The sequence below is a fragment of the Papaver somniferum genome, chromosome 2 (genome assembly GCF_003573695.1).
Source record: "Papaver somniferum cultivar HN1 chromosome 2, ASM357369v1, whole genome shotgun sequence".
Taxonomy (NCBI): Eukaryota; Viridiplantae; Streptophyta; class Magnoliopsida; order Ranunculales; family Papaveraceae; genus Papaver; species Papaver somniferum.
The window spans coordinates 209,210,932-209,228,194 of record NC_039359.1 but is presented as its reverse complement, the minus strand read 5'-3'; the positions used below and the strand labels follow the sequence as shown (position 1 = coordinate 209,228,194).

General features: G+C 37.8%; 1 protein-coding gene across 1 annotated transcript; it reads right to left on the bottom strand.

Annotated features, from left to right (window-relative positions):
- Window positions 1–8,988: 8,988 nt before the first annotated feature.
- On the bottom strand, window positions 8,989–16,972 carry LOC113350379. Its single transcript, XM_026594501.1, has 17 exons — window positions 16,678–16,972; window positions 16,403–16,574; window positions 14,737–15,033; window positions 14,483–14,572; window positions 13,866–14,324; window positions 13,655–13,762; window positions 13,281–13,411; window positions 13,077–13,209; window positions 12,435–12,798; window positions 11,827–12,332; window positions 11,472–11,651; window positions 11,235–11,393; window positions 10,917–10,991; window positions 10,547–10,739; window positions 10,109–10,308; window positions 9,819–10,037; window positions 8,989–9,691 (listed from the first exon to the last, which is right to left on the bottom strand). The coding sequence occupies exons 1-17, from the start codon at window positions 16,878–16,880 to the stop codon at window positions 9,077–9,079; spliced, it is 4,104 nt and encodes a 1,367-aa protein (XP_026450286.1). The 5' UTR covers window positions 16,881–16,972; the 3' UTR covers window positions 8,989–9,076.
- Between the last annotated feature and the right edge of the window lie 291 nt (window positions 16,973–17,263).

The window sequence follows — 17,263 nt, the reverse complement described above, 5'->3', positions numbered from 1 at the left end:
ATTATTTCAAACATTCATTATATTTTTGTCTATCTCATGAGTCATGTACATAGCTTAGACCGTTTCAATGATTACTTTTAGCTATAGATAGGACTGCACTGCATGACTTGCTAAAATTTCACAATCTTAACTTACTTTACTCCATTACAACACAACAAAGATAACACTTGAATTCAAGTTCCACTTTGCTTTCTAACAACGAACAACATTTGAATTTTGGTTCTACTTCTCTTATTAACAGCGTAAACACTTGCAAGATTTACAAGAATTTTCCAACTGGGGTGCAAAACTCTGGCCCATTAAGAGTTTCTAAATGAACGATTTTTTGGGACTACTCAAAAAATGGGGGGACTACTCTCAAGTTTTTGGGGTGGTTATTGGTAGTAATTTCCAATTACCCCTTATCTGATTTTTTAAAAAAATACCTACTTTACCCTTAATGATTAACTTAGTTAGTGTAATGAATTAATTAGTGTTAGTGTTATGATTAGTAACTGATTAATTAGTGATTAGTGAGTTATATTAGTAGGATTGTTTTGTTATAACATTATTATTGAGAGATAAGAAGAAGAAGAAGAAGAAGAAGAAGAAGAAGAAGAAGGAAATGAAGAAGAAGATGGGTGAACCCAAAAAATCTTTTTTTGAGTTTAGTAATTATGATTTGAGTGATTCATGTGATGTTACTTCAGAATCAGAATCAGAACCCCCTTCACCTCATTGTGTATTTGTCAATACTTCTAATGATCCAAATATGAGTTATTTGTTAGATGATGAAAACATTTTTCCCCAATCTCAAGCTAACCAAACAAATTATGGATTTCATCAACCACAACCTGAAGATGAAGCTATGGGTACTCAGGTATGCCTCATATTTAGTTAATGTAGCTTGAATTGTGCAAAAATTTGGCCAAACTCAAAATTTGTGGAAAAAATTCGGTGAGGTCAACCTAGTTCGGTTACCAAATTTAGCTTGCGAGGTAACCGAACCGTTCTTAATGTGTAGTTCGGTTACTAAATTGAGCAGACGCAGGTAACCGAACTACATGTTAATGGTGGTTTTTTAGAGTTCGGTTACAGTGGATTGTTCGGTTGAGTAGATATCAGCACTTTTGATACCGAACTTTCTGTTTGGTAAGGTCGCATAAAAATATAAATACAGCGTTTCTAACTGGACCTCTGAGTTTGGTTTAGTCGAGTTTTTCAGTTTCATTGCCGAACTTGTACATAGAAAATCTAAAGATCGAGTTCGGTAAGACCCCAATTTATTTCTGTAACTACACTACCGAACTTTGTGTTCGGTAGGGTCGATAAAAAAGTTTACATTACCAAACTTGTAAGGAATTTTTTTATGGTATTGACGTTGTGCTATTACTTGTAGGTTCCATGTGATCCAATAGAACCAATGGAAAACCAACCTTCCCCAGTTGGTATTTTGTACGATGACACATCCAATCACTAAATGAATGACTTGGTATTCCCAAATACGGAAGATGCAAAGAGTTGGGCTAGACAACATGCACAAAAAGACATGTGCGTATTAGTATTGAATGGGAGATAAAGCAAAACTTGGTTTGAAATGGTTTGTGAGAGAAGCGGTGATCCCGATAAAAGCCACAAGAGGAAGGGTTATGTTTATAAAGGAAAGACAAATAGGAAGAACAAAACTTTCTCAAAGAAGATTAATTGCCAATTCAAGCTTGCATTTAATTACAACGAAGATAAGGGTGGATGGATTCTCTACAGGGTTATGCAAGGTTGTCATAATCATCCTCGTCCGGAGCATCTTGAAGGACATTTCATGGAGGCAAAGCTAACTCCTAAAGAGATGGACAAGGTAGCTACAACGAGGACAATGGGTATTTCACCGGTTCAAATGCTCCAAATACTAAAGGAGGATAACAAGGATAACCACTCATCTTTGTCCACAATTTACAATGCAATTGAGACAATTAGAAGGAAGGAATTGAGAGATAGACAAGTAATGCAACAATTTTTTTTTTTTGTCCCAAGAGAAAAACTACGCGGTTCAAAAGGATGTGGATTAGGAAGGAGAGATAACACAACTCTTTATTGCGCATCCGACGAGTGTTCAAATGTCTCAATGCTTTCATCAAGTTCTAATAATGGATTGCACTTATAAGATGAACAAGTACGAGATGCCATTGTTGAATATTGTTGGGCGTACTTCGAAGAAGTCACCGTTTACCGTGGCGTTTTGTTTCTTAAGAGATGAGCAAGAACCTAGTTTCATTTGGGCACTAAAACAAGTTAAGGAAATCTTCCGAGGTGATGATATTCTCGGGGTTATAGTAATGGATAATGATGTCGCATTGATGAATGCAATAGACGAAGTGTTCCCAATAGCACATAATATGCTTTGTACGTTCCATATATGGTGTAATTTGATGAATAGGTGCAAGCCAATAATTTTTCCACCTAACAAAATAGGATATGAAGAAATTAAGATGCTACCAGAAAAAGATCGAGCGTATGCAAAAGAGAAAGTTGAAAAACAATACGATATAAATTACGTTAAATGGGTTGCATTCAACGGTGAATGGGAATCATTGTGTTGGTCCCTTACCGAGGAAGAGTATTATCTAAATCTTGCGGAGTTTATCGCCCATTGGGATACTCTCGATTACCCCGGTGTTGTATCGTATTTTCTTCGCCAATGGTTGGAACCACACAAAGAGAGGTTTGTTTCTACCTATACCAACCAATATAAACACTTGGGAAATAAAGCGACAAGTTTAGTATAGTCGGATCACCAGCGGTTGAAGAAGAATCTCTTTGGATGTGTTGATAACTTTGTAACCGTGCGGAATGCTATGGAAAATTATTTCAAGCATGGCATTGATAGAATTAAAGAGAAGTTCCAAAAAAGCCGTATATTCAAAATGAACGGAAAATATTCTGACCACCCATTGTTCAAGGGGATCCATTACAACGTATCTCGGCAATGTATGAAGTTGTTGATTATAGAAGTCGAGTTGATGATAAGTGGGATACCAAGGCGGATGAGGTGTGTGTATGTAACATGAAGAAGTCTATGGGACTCCCTTGTCGCCATATGATTATCAACTACGAGCATGGCGTAATCCCTTTAAGCGACATTGATCCATTTTGGAAGCATCTAAGTTTCATCCCTCCTCCAAAGGGAAAAGAAGCCGAAGAAGAGTTTGGTGATAATGAGATGGGTAGAACCGTACTGGAGATGTATCGTGGCGTGAACAACCTCCAAAAACAAATATTTTGGGATGACATGAGGAAAATTATATATCCACAAATGCAAGAGAATGTCTATGAACCGGCAAAAGGAAAACCGAAAGGTAGACCAAGCAAGAAAGAAACTAAAAATCAACTGCGAGAATATGCAAAGGTGTTAGTAAGAAGAAAAGTGAGCAAGACGCAAATACTAGAGATCCTTGTGGCCATGAATATACCGCGTCAATGTACTTGGATAAAACCAAGAAACGTGGTAGGAGTATTGAGGAGAAAGGAGAAACAAGTGAGCGATATTTGAAGAAAAAGGGTATGATGTATCCATCACAACCAAGCCAACCATATTCCGGCGACGTGAAGCTTAAGTCTCCAATGTGCCCCATCCAACCATCTTCCCTAGAGGTAAAGCTTGAGGCTCCAAATAAAGACTATTTGAACGAGCTACCTCTATACATTAGAGAATACGTTATATCCGCCGACGACGTTCCTCCGGATGGTAATTGTGGTTTTCATGTTGTCAATCAACAACTTGGGCCTTTCATCGAAGGTGCCAAGCAAAATAATGGATGTGCAATCACTCATATAAGGCAAAGGTTGTTGTCCAAACTAAAGGAGAATTCGGCCTTTTACAAGACAATGTTGTGCGATGAGGAGGGTAGTCTCAATGAGTAATTTGTTAGGTATCAACTTCGTCTTCATGGGGCCCATCCGATGACATCGGATTATTGGATGAGCATTCCTATATGTGGACACTTAATCGCCGAGGCATTCAATTGTGTGGTTCATTATTTCTCAAAATATGCTAGTCTCACCTTCACCCCAAAAACAACCGTATCTGTCGAGCAACTAAAATGAAGGAGATGTGTGATGGCATTGATTAACAACAACCACTTTATAGGCCTCCGGTTAAAACATGATTGTCCATTGCCTCCAATATGTGGCACCTCTTATTGGCCTGCATTTAATCCGGATAGAATGTTGGGTTGGTGTATCATTTGAGTCTCCAGAGAACATTTCGGTGACCTAAGAAATAATGGTCTGCTAACCGAACTGCGAGTTTGGTTACAAGACAAATACAAGTGGTCACCGAACTTTTTTGTGGAGGCTCACAGCCAAACTAAGCATATATACGATTCCAAAAACACTCCAAAACAAACCTAAGAGTTGGTCTATGTGATTTCTGCATCAAGAGAATAAGTGTTCTAACATGTGCAATGGCAAAAATTTGAGTCTCCAGAGAACATTTCTGTGACCTAAGAAATAATGGTCTGCTAACCGAACTGAGAGTTCGGTTACAAGACAAATTATGTTTCTAACTGAACTAATATTATATGGATGAAGGCTAACTGCTTCAGCCTACAGGAAAGTTCGGTGACCCGTGAAAATCTTGCGAGGCAACCGAACTATGACTTCGGTAACCTGGTAGAATTTTATCAGGTAACCGAAAAAAGAGTTCGGTGACCAGTAATTTATCTCAGGTAACCGAACTTGCAGTTCGGTTACAAATTTAAAAATTGCAGGTCACCGAAAACATACTGTATTTCAACATTTCAGTCTTATAACATTGAAAACACAAACCCAATAAAAATTGAAAACACGAACAAGGTTCTAAAACAAATATAAAAGTGTTATACATACCAAACTAAAAAATCCTCAAGTAATTGTTTAAAACACACAAACATACCAAATTAAACCATACGAAATCCATAACTAAGATGTCTTTTGAAACTAAAATCATACGAAATCACTAACGACCAGTTTTACGACCCCTCTTGCTACCTTCTTGTTTACCACGAGTTTTAGGTCGAACTTCCTCATCACCGGTGGTATCATCTCCTTGACCAGTTTCCTCCACAACGCGACTTGAACCTTCTCCTTGTTGTCGACCCCTTTTACCACCTCCTTATTTAGCACGAGTTTTAGGTCGAACTTCCTCATCACTTGGGGTTTCATATCCTCCACCGGTTTCGTCCACAGCGCGACTTGAACCTTCTCCTGGTTGTCGACCCCCCTTCAGTTGCTTAGACCTACTTGGATCCACCATTCTTTTAGTTATAAGACCCACCCACTGCTTGTTGTAGGCAGTTTGTTCCTTAGTCTCCATCGGCTCTCCACTTTTGATTTTAGCCATCCATTTCTTCAACAATTTCTAAACCTTCAACACCTAATTCCAATTTTAAGCACAAGTAAATATTTTTTCAATAGTTTGAAACAACCGAAAAGTATAAGAGAAAGAAATTTTCTTACCACATCATCCCATAACCTTTTTGATTCTTCTCCACAAATAGGCATCTCCTTCTGAGCTCTCTTAGCCTCCCTCTCCTTTGCCTTTGCCTTTGCCGCATCATCCTTAGATTGTTGTTCTTTATTTATCACAAAAGGATGACTAATTTCTTCATAAAAATCCATATAATCTTCCTCACATGCATTTACATCTTCCTCACATGTTACCAAATCACCTCTTGGTATGTGGTAGTTAGTAAGTGCATTCCAATGTGCTACCGCAGGAGTTGGTTCATGATTTGGCTCAAAATACTTCTCGGTGTTCTTTGTTCCTTGAACCATCAAAGTGAAATTTTCTTTCTCCACGTCGGGATCCATTTGGACGCAACAAAGTTGTCTTAGTATTCTCCTTGGATTATATATTGCGTAGCCGTTAGGATACCAAATTGGTCCACAATAAGGCGTGACGCTAGAGAAAGCATTCAAGTCGTCTTCATCTACAGAGACATCATCGGGTACGGCGTATGGGTGAAATACCACATCGTTCACCGTAAGTTTATCCAATTTCTCCCTCAACGAAGTCAACTGCTCTTCTTTAGACTTCTTTTGTGCATCCAAAAACAACAATTTTCCTGTTGTAGGTTGGTCATAGGGATAGGGTCTTTTTCCCTAGCCAAACCCAATTTAGGGAAGTGGTCGTAAATCCAAACCTATGCAAAAATACGAAAATATCCACGTACATGAAAATTGAATTGGAAGCAGAAAAATTTTGCAAATAATTTGCTAATTAACAATGTAGAAAAACTCACCTGAACAAGAGTTAAGTAACCTCCAATTTGATTACACTTAATCCTCGACCCTTTGCTCATCTCTTCTAAAACAAAAGAAAGCACACCAGTGGCCCAAGAGTATTTTTTCATCTCATCGAGATGCTCCAAAAGTTGTAGATAATGTGCATCCACCCTATTTCCAGAAGTGTCAGGGAAAATGACAGTTCCTAGCATATATAACCAAAAAGCGGTGACATGATGCCTAATGGTCTCCCTGTCCATCACCAACTTTCCTTTCTCTACCTTCTTTTTTGTCCCTCCAAATGTTGCCTTCAACTTTACCAACTTGAACTTCTTGACCTTCTTCTTCAATGTTCCATATGCCTCTCTTGGGTTATACTCATCTCCACGTTGAGGGGACCTCACAGCACGTCTAAACTCACATTGAGACTTTCTTGCATCCCATCCTAGACATTTTAGAGCCAAATCTTCAAGAGCTTCATAACTCATTGAGGGGTTGTAGCCTTCTCGAATACATTTACCTTCCACTGGTAAGCCGATGATATTATGGTATCATCGGTAGTAATTCCCTTCTCGCCGAATGGAAGATGCATAGTATATGTCTCGGGATAATGCCTCTCGAGAAATGCGGATACGGCAATAGTGTCAAATTCCACATGTGCTAACTCAATAGCTCTCATAATACACATTCTTTAACCTTGGCTAAAAACTCGTCACACTCCAAAGAAAGATCCCATGTGGACGCCTTTTGACGTTTAATAAGACGAACTGCATCGTTATGATCCTACGAAAAGAACATAACACTATTAATACTTGACGAAACACTATTAATACGAAAAGAACGTAACACTATGAACTTAAAGAATACCTTTGTCGCATAGATCTTCACAACCCATGAGTGTTTGTATCCAAACAATGTTTCCCCTCCATCATTTGGAGTACCATAAGTTCGGTCTACTGGTGGCAAACACAAATCAGGATGGGGAATGTGTGAGTATCTTTTGCTAGGCGGCTTCGGCTTCTTTTTCTCTTTAACAGGAAAAATTTCTTGCTCTTCTTCATCATCATCCTCTCCCTCTTCTCCATCCTCTTCCTCTTCTTCTTCATCATCATCCTCTCTCTCTTCTCCATCCTCTTCCTCCTCTTCATCGTCTCCCTCCTCTTCCTCCTCTTGTCCTTCTCCTTCTTTGCCGGGTTCTAGTTCTTCTTCTTCTACATTTCCTTGGTCTTCATTTCCTTGCTCTTGTTCAACCTCTTCATTTCCTTGGCCTTCATTTCCTTGCTCTTCTTCATCATCATTCTCTTCTTCAATAACATTATCAATTGTATTCTCCATCACCTCTTCATTGACATCTTGGATTACATCACGAACATTATCTTGGTTGACTTCCAGTAACAAGCCCCCTCCATATTTAGCATTTGTGGCACCACATTTTCGAAAATCTAAATGTTTTGCTCCACAAGGGGTGGGAGTTTTCAAATCCTCATCTAGTTGTAGTCTCAATCTTTTTCCTTTGTTCCTAATGAACAAAAACCAAAGTATTAGCTAAACATAAGAGAATATTGTGTTATCAAATCAAATAGAACTAAAGAATAAAGTAAACACAACACTTGTGATTAGCAGACCATAGTTCGGTTACCAAAAAAAAAATTGCATCGTAACCGAACTACATATTTCAAAAGTTCGGTTAGCCATAAATATTATCGACAAAACCGAACTCATTCTTAACTTTTGAAAATTTTAGTTCGGTTACGAGAGTTTTTTTTTTGCGAGCACACCGAACTAAATATTTCAAAAGTTCGGTTAGCAAGAGAAATTATCGACAAAACCTAACTCATTCTTTCAAAGGAAAAATTGAGTTCGGTGACGAGAGATTTTTTTTCGAGTAGACCGAACTGTGTAGTTCGGTCACCAGATATTTTTCAATTTTTTGCGAGCACACCGAACTGTTCTTATTTTTTGAGTTTGGTTAGCAATTCTAGGGTTACACAAAAAATTCTCCTAGCCGAAATGTCTACTGTACCTACCATTTTCAATGGGTTTTGATGATTTCTAATCGATTTCTTCAATAAATAACGAATTGAAAAGAATGGGTATGAAGGAAATTACCCGCGGATTTGCATTTCACTTGAATCGGACTTCTTGGTTGGATGATTGATTTTGCCTCTGAACGGTGGTTCAAGTTCTTTTTGAAGTATCAATTCTTTCGGGAGATTCACTATATGTGGGAGTCCCGGACTCAATCCTGGAAGTCTGGGTGTTTGCTTGGCACGCATTGCTTATGAAGATTGATTAATCGACGATGAATTTTTTTCGAATCGATGATTAACGTCGATGTTGACGAAGAAGAGGAAAAGAGGAAGAAGATGAAGAAGAAAAGAATAATCAGAAACTGATTTTAAGTTTTTATTAAGGTTTTAATTAGTGGATTAGATTAGTGGGTTATTAGGGTTAGTTATAACCTTAATTAGAATAAGGGCAGATTAGTCTTTCCTAATCTTTTAGGATACCCCTTATAATGTAGGGTGGACATTTGTATCACAAAGTAGTCCCCCACCTTTTTTGAGTAGTCCCCAAAAAATCGTTCTTCTAAATGACTCCTAGGAGGGTTTTTACTTTTTAATATCACTTTCAAGAAACAATCGCAATACGGCAGTAGTTCTCGTAACATTCATGACTTCAGGTGCTCTATTCAGATCATATTCATGGTGCAGAGGTAATCATCATCAGTAATACAGCCATAACTTGTGATGAAAAAAAAAATGAAAGAATAACTGCTCACCATAATTTTACATCTCATTTTTTAACTGTACATTTGCTAAAGAAAAAGATTTGCCTACAATTTCTGAAGCATAGTTTCTACAGAAGCAAAGTCAATGCCAAATCCAAAACTTACCCCACCATATTGAGCAAACAGGTATTCCTTTGACGACGAAGGTGATGGCAGTAATTGGGAGATTTCAGGTAAATCTACAGATGGTGGTGAAGGAACATCTTTCTTAATGGAGTAATACACATCGGCTAAAAGAAGCCAAATGAGATCAGGGTCGATACATGAGAGTCCTAATACTGCATTTGTAGAAGAATCTCGAAGACCCAGAATTCCGCTGCAAGCTATCCCCACAACTAAGCCACTTACCTTCTTTAGAACTGCTTCCAAAGCTGACGCACTTCTTTTGTTCTTGGCCAAATCTGCAATCATGTTGAGAGCAGCTGCTTGAACTTTCAGACTTGATGATTCGGCAATAGAGTCCTCTGGATTTGTTAAAGCACTTCTGTAGGGAAGTTGGAGAGATGTTTTTGACTCACTGAAGGCCGGTTTCTTGTGGAATGGGGATGTACTTAATAATTTCCAGAAGTGGTACCCATCTTGGACGAAACGACGAGAAAAGAAATCGCCTCCGCAGATTAATACTACACCGCTTACGACACCTAAGCATCTTCTGGTTGCCTGCAAGATAAGAAATAATAAATTAAGCTTAGAAGAATGCATCAAGCTGGTATACATACAGCTCTGGACAGTTAAAAGCAAAACTAAACTAGCAATGTTAAAAAACAAGAAGTTTGAGATTACTTACTACAAGGTTCTTATTCTTAACGCAAACGACCAAGTAAGGCCAAATTTTGTTCACTGCAGGAAGCAATCTGTTCTCGTCGCTTCCTTCATCAACAGAAGCATCCATATTATCTTGAAGATCATAAAAACACAGGAACTGGATTGCCTGTTCAATTGATTCTTTTGTTTCTTTCTCATGCCTATAAGCTTCTTCCACTTTTGCTAGTGCAGTAATCCCGTCCTGATATGCAGCAACTAACTAGTTATTAAAGAACTTTAACATAAGTACAGCTCAGGTAGAAACAAAATTACCTCAACTATGTTTAAGGCTAGCAAGCATGTTGCTTCATTGACCGAAGCCAGCAGAGGTGTTGCAGCTTTTAAACTCGACTCAACAACAGAGCCGACTGTTCTTCTATATCTTCTATACTCATTCAACTTAAGCAGCATCTCCTCCCACTTTTCTAGATGCATATCAACTTCATCCCCGTTGGTATCAGCATATTCTGTTACTTAAGCATGTGTTATATAATTTAAATCTCCGTCATCTAACAATTAGCATTAAAAAAAAAAAAAAAACCCAATCTAGAGGACTGCGTGTTAGTATAAGTTGATGTCTTTACATAAGCAGAATGTTTCTTTATCTTGTTAATACTAATAAATAAATCCTCTTTGGTAATGCTTTCAAAAGGTAATACTTGACAAGCCATATCCTTTATTAATCATAGTTGCGCACCAAAAAGCCATTACCTGAATCCATGGAAGAAATTTTAACGGTGTTGGCATCATAAATATCATGTGACGTGTGATTTTGTTGTGGATGATTTCCTGCCGACTTTTTCATATTAGACACCTTCACTTTGACAGACTTGGAATATGATTCCAATTTACTGGGCATTCCAATAGCCTCGTGCTTTGATGCCTTGGAAATTTCACTAACAGCCTGTAGAATATAATATTTGTTTTGGAGAAAAATGTATTGGTCAATCAGAGTGAAGAAATTATGACTTAAAAACACATTGTAGCTGATAAAAAAATAAAAAATCAAACCATCCGCGTAAAAATGATAAATGTGCAATACATGTGCAAATAGAAGTGGAAAATATAATGCCGAAACAACCTTCAAAAAGGGAATAGTTAGATTGGGGTGCTGATGTCTGCCAATAACCTCAAGTTCCAGTGTGACAGAACGCAACTGATGAACGAAAAAAAATCAGAACTCCATCAGTTACGCATTAAAGCAACCTGAAAATAAAGAGTTCCCAAAGATACCAATACATGCAATAACCTTGAAGCACTACATTTCTCAAAAATGGGTAAAACTGCCACTTTCATATTTTCATGACAACATGGTCATATAAAAGAAGATAAATTCTTGAAACAAGAGACTTGCATGAGAACTCTAAAAATCTCAGAATTTAAGCGTTATAAACCATACCGGTTCCTCCAATAAAGGCAAAATCTCATGAGCTACTCCAACATATGAAAGCATAGCAGCAAGCACATTTGGAACATGGGGATTTAGATCTAAATGCCGTAGTTGCCGACATAGAGAATCAATAATATAGTCTGCATTAGCCACAACCAATTCTCCGACCTGTCATAAACATACTAACCAACGTCAACCAGGAACCATATAAACGCACCTAACAAACGATTTAATAACTGAACTTACAGTTGGGTGACCAGATAAAGCAGATATTATGCGTAAGACAGCATCAGAAGCGCTTTTTATTTGGTAACTTGAACACATAAGGTTCTCAAGTAATAAATAAAGTGAAGAATGAAGAAATCCACTGGTAGCAAAATCTTTCCCCAAGCACATATTGAAGATCCCTATTCCCTCAAGTATAACCTGTTTCGAAGAAACAAACGACAATCAGTACAAATAATTAAACCGACTGTCGACCGCGACATAAGACTTTCAAGCCCTCCTTTTGGAGAGATTGAAGAGGCATAGTAGGTTATTTCTGCCGATTGGCATAGAAGGAACACCCTTAAGTCGCTAAATAGATGGAAGAGGTACTTTCCTGATGCAGCATTGTTGTATCATGGATAAAATGCAATGTAATGCCCTCAGCTTCACTGTCCAACTCTTGAAAAGGAAATTTCTGATCTATTGGAAGGTCCCACACTTCAGTAGACAGATATTCAAGTATAATGTTCCCAACACAATCAATCATATGCCCACTCCTTCGTTTTTCCTCGGAAACTTTCCATATAATTTTGCTGTTTACAGCATTCCCTACTTCATTTGACTGACCAATAGATCTTTGTTCCTCATGTCTCAACTTAGACTTATGGAACATTCTCGAAAATTCATCAATTGATTGATCTGACATACCATACATGATTTCATTCAATATACAAACTGCAGTACTTGCTTGGCGCAAAACTTGTCCTGAGGCACCTCTGGTGTACCAAGACTGCCAGCTCTCCTTATAATATCTCTTCATTCGGACCTCAGAAACCAACTTACGCAGACAATTCAAAGGAATGTCGATGATGTTAGATAAGGATACTTCGCTCCTGGAATCTAATAAGCAGGAACACATACAGAATGTCAGCAAACACGCAGTAAGCAGGCACATATATATATAATGAAAAAATTTGGTTGCTGAAATTAAGATAACCTAACCTGCCATAGTAGACAAACCAACAAGCCTGAGAACTCCTGCAAGTGTTTGATAAAGTTTCTGACTGCCAACACGAAAAAACCAAGGAGGCATCCGTGGAATTTCATAATCTTGGCTGGGAATACCATGGGAACTTTGTGAAGCTTCTTCAGGAATATTTGGGATTTCAGACACCTTAGATGAAGCTTCATAATTACCAGTCCAATTTGAAGAATTCAAGCGGGAACCTGATTTTAACTCAGCAATTGAGTGCAAGTATCCAGCTGAGAGTGGCTTTGCTGATATAAGCTTGTCAAGAGAACCCGCAAAAACTGAATTCTGACTCAAGCAGATAGTTAAAACATCCAAGAAGCGTGCAGCTGTTACCTGCGTTGATAGCATAGAATAATAAATAGTCATCCACAATTGATAATGGGAACAAACTGAAATTTCTAAAATAGCTCAATGACAGTTATCATTTGAAGGAAATATGACGTGAAAAATATTGAGCAGAAAAGATTCAGTGAGGTTGAAGTTGTGCATCTGTCATGTTTTAAGAGAACAGAATTCGCTTCTATACATAACCCAACTGGCCTGGTAGTAATGATGTCAAAACAAAGCACACGGTCAAAATTGGGAAATATGTGGAATTTGTGACCACTTACAGGAGATCGAAGAAAATGGTCCACCAGAAGTTGAGGGCCTGCATAGTACATAACTGCAAGTAATCGTTGGGCATTGGATAACACAATAGCTTCCTCGCTTCCAAGCACCACTTTCGGAAGTTTTTCAATCATCCTGTCGCAGATGCTTGCTTAGTTCTGAGACAATCAATGAAAAAATGACCAAGTAAGTCACAGAACACCAACCTGTTAACGATCTCAGCAATTTCTCCTTCTATAACTTCTTTCTCACCCAGCATGAGGAAATAATCAATAGACTCTTGTGCGACAACAGACACTTCATCTGAGTCATCACAAACCAGAACAAATAAGCATTCCTGCAATAAAGTTTACAATGAGAAACATTAGTCTCAAAAATTGAGTTTTTCAGTCGAGAGACATATCTCATGATTTTCTGGACTTGACAATTACTGCAAGTCTCAAAGTCCTTCGAGTAAAGGATGGTTCTAGAACCTTTTAAATTTGGTCCGTTTAATGAAATTGAGTATGTAAAGCCATTAACGTCAGAAATATTTTATCCCCAAAAATCCAGATGCATTTCGTAGACAATTTTAGCTCACCAAAAGCATCAACCTGCTAGTCTTCATGGTGAAACTACACTTTGATAATAGTCCTCCAATAGCAGCTACAAGTCCTCGTCTAACTTTTTCTGAAGGATGCACACAAAGCTGCAAAAAAGACAAGGACATGTTTGTGTACCGCAAATCAGGATAGTACATATGTAAGCTTCAATAAACATGGGCATAATGCGTTATCAATGAAGAGTCTTACATGAGGAAAAGTTCCAGACAATAATTTATCCACATGCACCGATGTTTGCTCAATCCAATCTTTTGTACGTCTAACACATAAAGATCGTACGTCTCTGCAGGAATCAGAGCTACTCTTCTCTTCAATTGTGGAGGCACTGGTACAAGTGATCTGGCGACTGGAATTTGCTTTTAATGCTGTGTTTGGAAGATGACGAAGTGCCTCCAGAAACACTTGGCTGGACTTAGTTGTGCTTGGTTGAGGACTAGAAATATCATTTACAGGTATACCAAGACCAGAAAGATTAGCCTTGTCCTTGAGGACTATCGTCAGAAACTCTGCTAAACCTCTTATAGTTTGATCTATTGCTTCTGTACTTGCAGCCGCACCACTTATCATTGCCTTCGAGACATGCAAAATTTTTGCAAATTGGCTGACAACACCAGGTAAAAAGAAAGCTAGAGCATCTGATGTCCCAACCTGCAAGTACACCATTTGGTTAAAAAGCACAAAGTTCGTCATTTTTTGTATAACAGCAAGAAAAGGTCATGCTTGAAATAAAAATTTATCAAACTAGAAAGAAAAACTGAAATAGAAGATGAAATCCGCACAAAATGATGCAAAATCCTGCAAGTTACCTTAGCAACAAGCACTCTGAGAGTTAAAATGGCTTCTACACGAAGCCTTGCACTTCCACGATGCCCTCGCTTAGCCTCAGTGTCTGCAATCTATTAATTCATATTAGAATCAAGAACAGTATTAGCCAGAAAAGGAAAAACAGATTTGAAACCTCAAAGAACCAATGAAATAAAGCCACTAAGTTATGAAGATGAAACACCCATGTAAAATTACACAAACAACAGCAAAACAACAGCTTATAATTACCACATACTTTGAGAAGAAGTGAGAGCCAATGACCAACAGCAGCAGAAGCGTCCTGTGACTGAAGAAACGCAAGCAAGCATTCATGCGGCTCTGATATAGGATCTAAGGGTGTTTGGAATATGCTGCTTTCTGCAAAAGCAGGCAGGCCGGGAATCTCTTTACATATGCAAGACACACTTGAGCAGGTGTGGAGCCTAAGAAGCAGAGCTCTAAAGCATCTAACTATCCCTTCACGAAATTCTTCAGAACTTTCAGAGGGTGTAAGCAATGCCCCAGAAGTTAACTTTTTCAGCATTACAATCATCTACAAAACAAAATACAAAGGTCATGCACCTACCTAAAAACAGAAACACTAATAAAAGGGGTACATATCTATAATTTATACCAAAACTTACTAAAGAGAGAAGAATCTCAAAAGATGTACACATCGGAATATGAGGTTTCAACGTCTGCATTTTAAGCCACTTTCCAGTATTGGTGGCACTATATCTCATGGGTTTCTTAGAAGTAAAACAGTAAATTAGGGAAATAAAACAATGATAAACGAATAATACGCAAAACTGAGACAATAAGACGCATATAACTTTCCCCTGCATCAATGAGTAACTTCCAAGTTCCAATAGATGTTGGAATTCAATATTATATGAAATTTTAAACTGTGAATTGCTATATAACCACATCCTTCTTCCACAATTCACATCTAGATGTTGATGGTAATACTTCGAAGAGTGGTAAGTCTCGTGGTCCATTGCAGCCACAGAAACACAGATTTAAATGAAGTTTTGTTGCTCGATTGTCAGGGATCTAACAGCTAAAATTGGGACGTTTTACGAAGAGAGCATTGATGTTATCTAAAAAGCTTGTTTAAGGGCCTCATAAGGCTCTTTAATCTCTTGTAATTCTTGAAGTAATATAATTTAATCTTATGACTTATCCAAAAAAATATCACATTCTATCTTGCAATCAACATGTAACAGCATAGTTTCCCAGGGGCGGCTAACTCTCATACTTTAAGTCACTACTTCAAGTCCCCGCCTTGACCCTTACCAAACTAAACAATGTAATTCAACATTTCAATACTATCAAACAAAAAAGAACAGCAACAATATATATATATATATCGGCAACCTTACACACTTTATGCAAACTTACATACTTAAAGGTGTCCTGTCTATTTACCATGTTTCACATATTCATTTTTTTACAGAAGGAAAGATGCATAAGACCTAACCGTTAGATTTTCCAAAGAATGCAAATCTTATTGTTTTGATGAGCCACAATAAAATCTGCCTTTTCCCATACCTCAACATACACTATTCAGACGTAATCTTGTGCACTATTCACTAATTGGTTAAGGTGGCCAAAAATTATGTTCAGAAAATGTTGAGGTGAAAGATGCAGTAATTGCGAATTCAATACTGTGAGCAGCAAAAAATACAACTAGATTCAAACAAGACCCATCTGACATTAATCTGCTAGAGGTTTGCCGTCGGATATATAGGCATAAGAAAATGCATAATTTATCTTTTAGGGCGTGCTTTCAAGAAAACCTATATAGGTCAAGTGTAGGCTGTGTAACACTACAGAATGACAAAATTGGATAATACTGATAAAATTAACAGAATAAATGGCCCAAAGGGACTTGTCAACAATGTAATTAGAGATTTCAATACCTGATTAAGAGACCCTAAATGGCATTTCCTTAAAATCTCCTCAAGACACCTAAGTACACCTTCTGCAATACTATCATTCACTGGATGGGGCATATGCCCTGATTTCCCTTCTTGTGATGACCTTGATGCAACAGCTCCATCCAGAAGCAGTAGCAATGGGAACAACACATAACTGAGGAAACAAAGAAACAAATAATTTACACACACAGAAGATTGACTCAAGTCAAAATTGAAAGAAAAAAATGGTCAAAATTAAAATCAAGTGAAGAACTTACTCAAGAAACGGTTGTAAAGTATGAGGAGGGGATTGAGAAAGAAACCCATGAAGTTGAGAGACTGTTGTTGCTGCTGCTTTTGTTGTTGTAGTGTTTTTAGGGTTTTGAAGAAATTGGAGAAGTTGTAAACAGTATGGTTTGAGCCGAGTGAAAACTTTACTTAGGTTTTCATCATCTTCTGCAGTGATCATGGTGTAATTCATAGATGATGGTGATGATTGTTTCTTTTTGATGGAAAATCAAACAGAGAAAAGGGGTTTATCTTCGCCTGAGAAGAAAGGACTCGGGAAGGAAGAAAATGCAAGGGGGGTTTAGCCTTAGAAGTAAACTTGATCAGTCATGAAGTGCATGGGCCTGATGAGGGGACTATCCTGGGCTTGCAGCGTCAAGAGTACAACGCATGTGAAAAGGGAAATTTAGGCTAAGGCCTAAAAAAAATACTATTCTTATTGGTAGGCCCAAAATATTTTTCAGCTACCGTGACACCCATAATTATTCAAAATTATAAAAAGAGAGTAACAAGACAAAGTTATCCTTAATATGTTTACTTGTAAAAGGAAGAAATTTTGGATTTTCTATCTGCTTA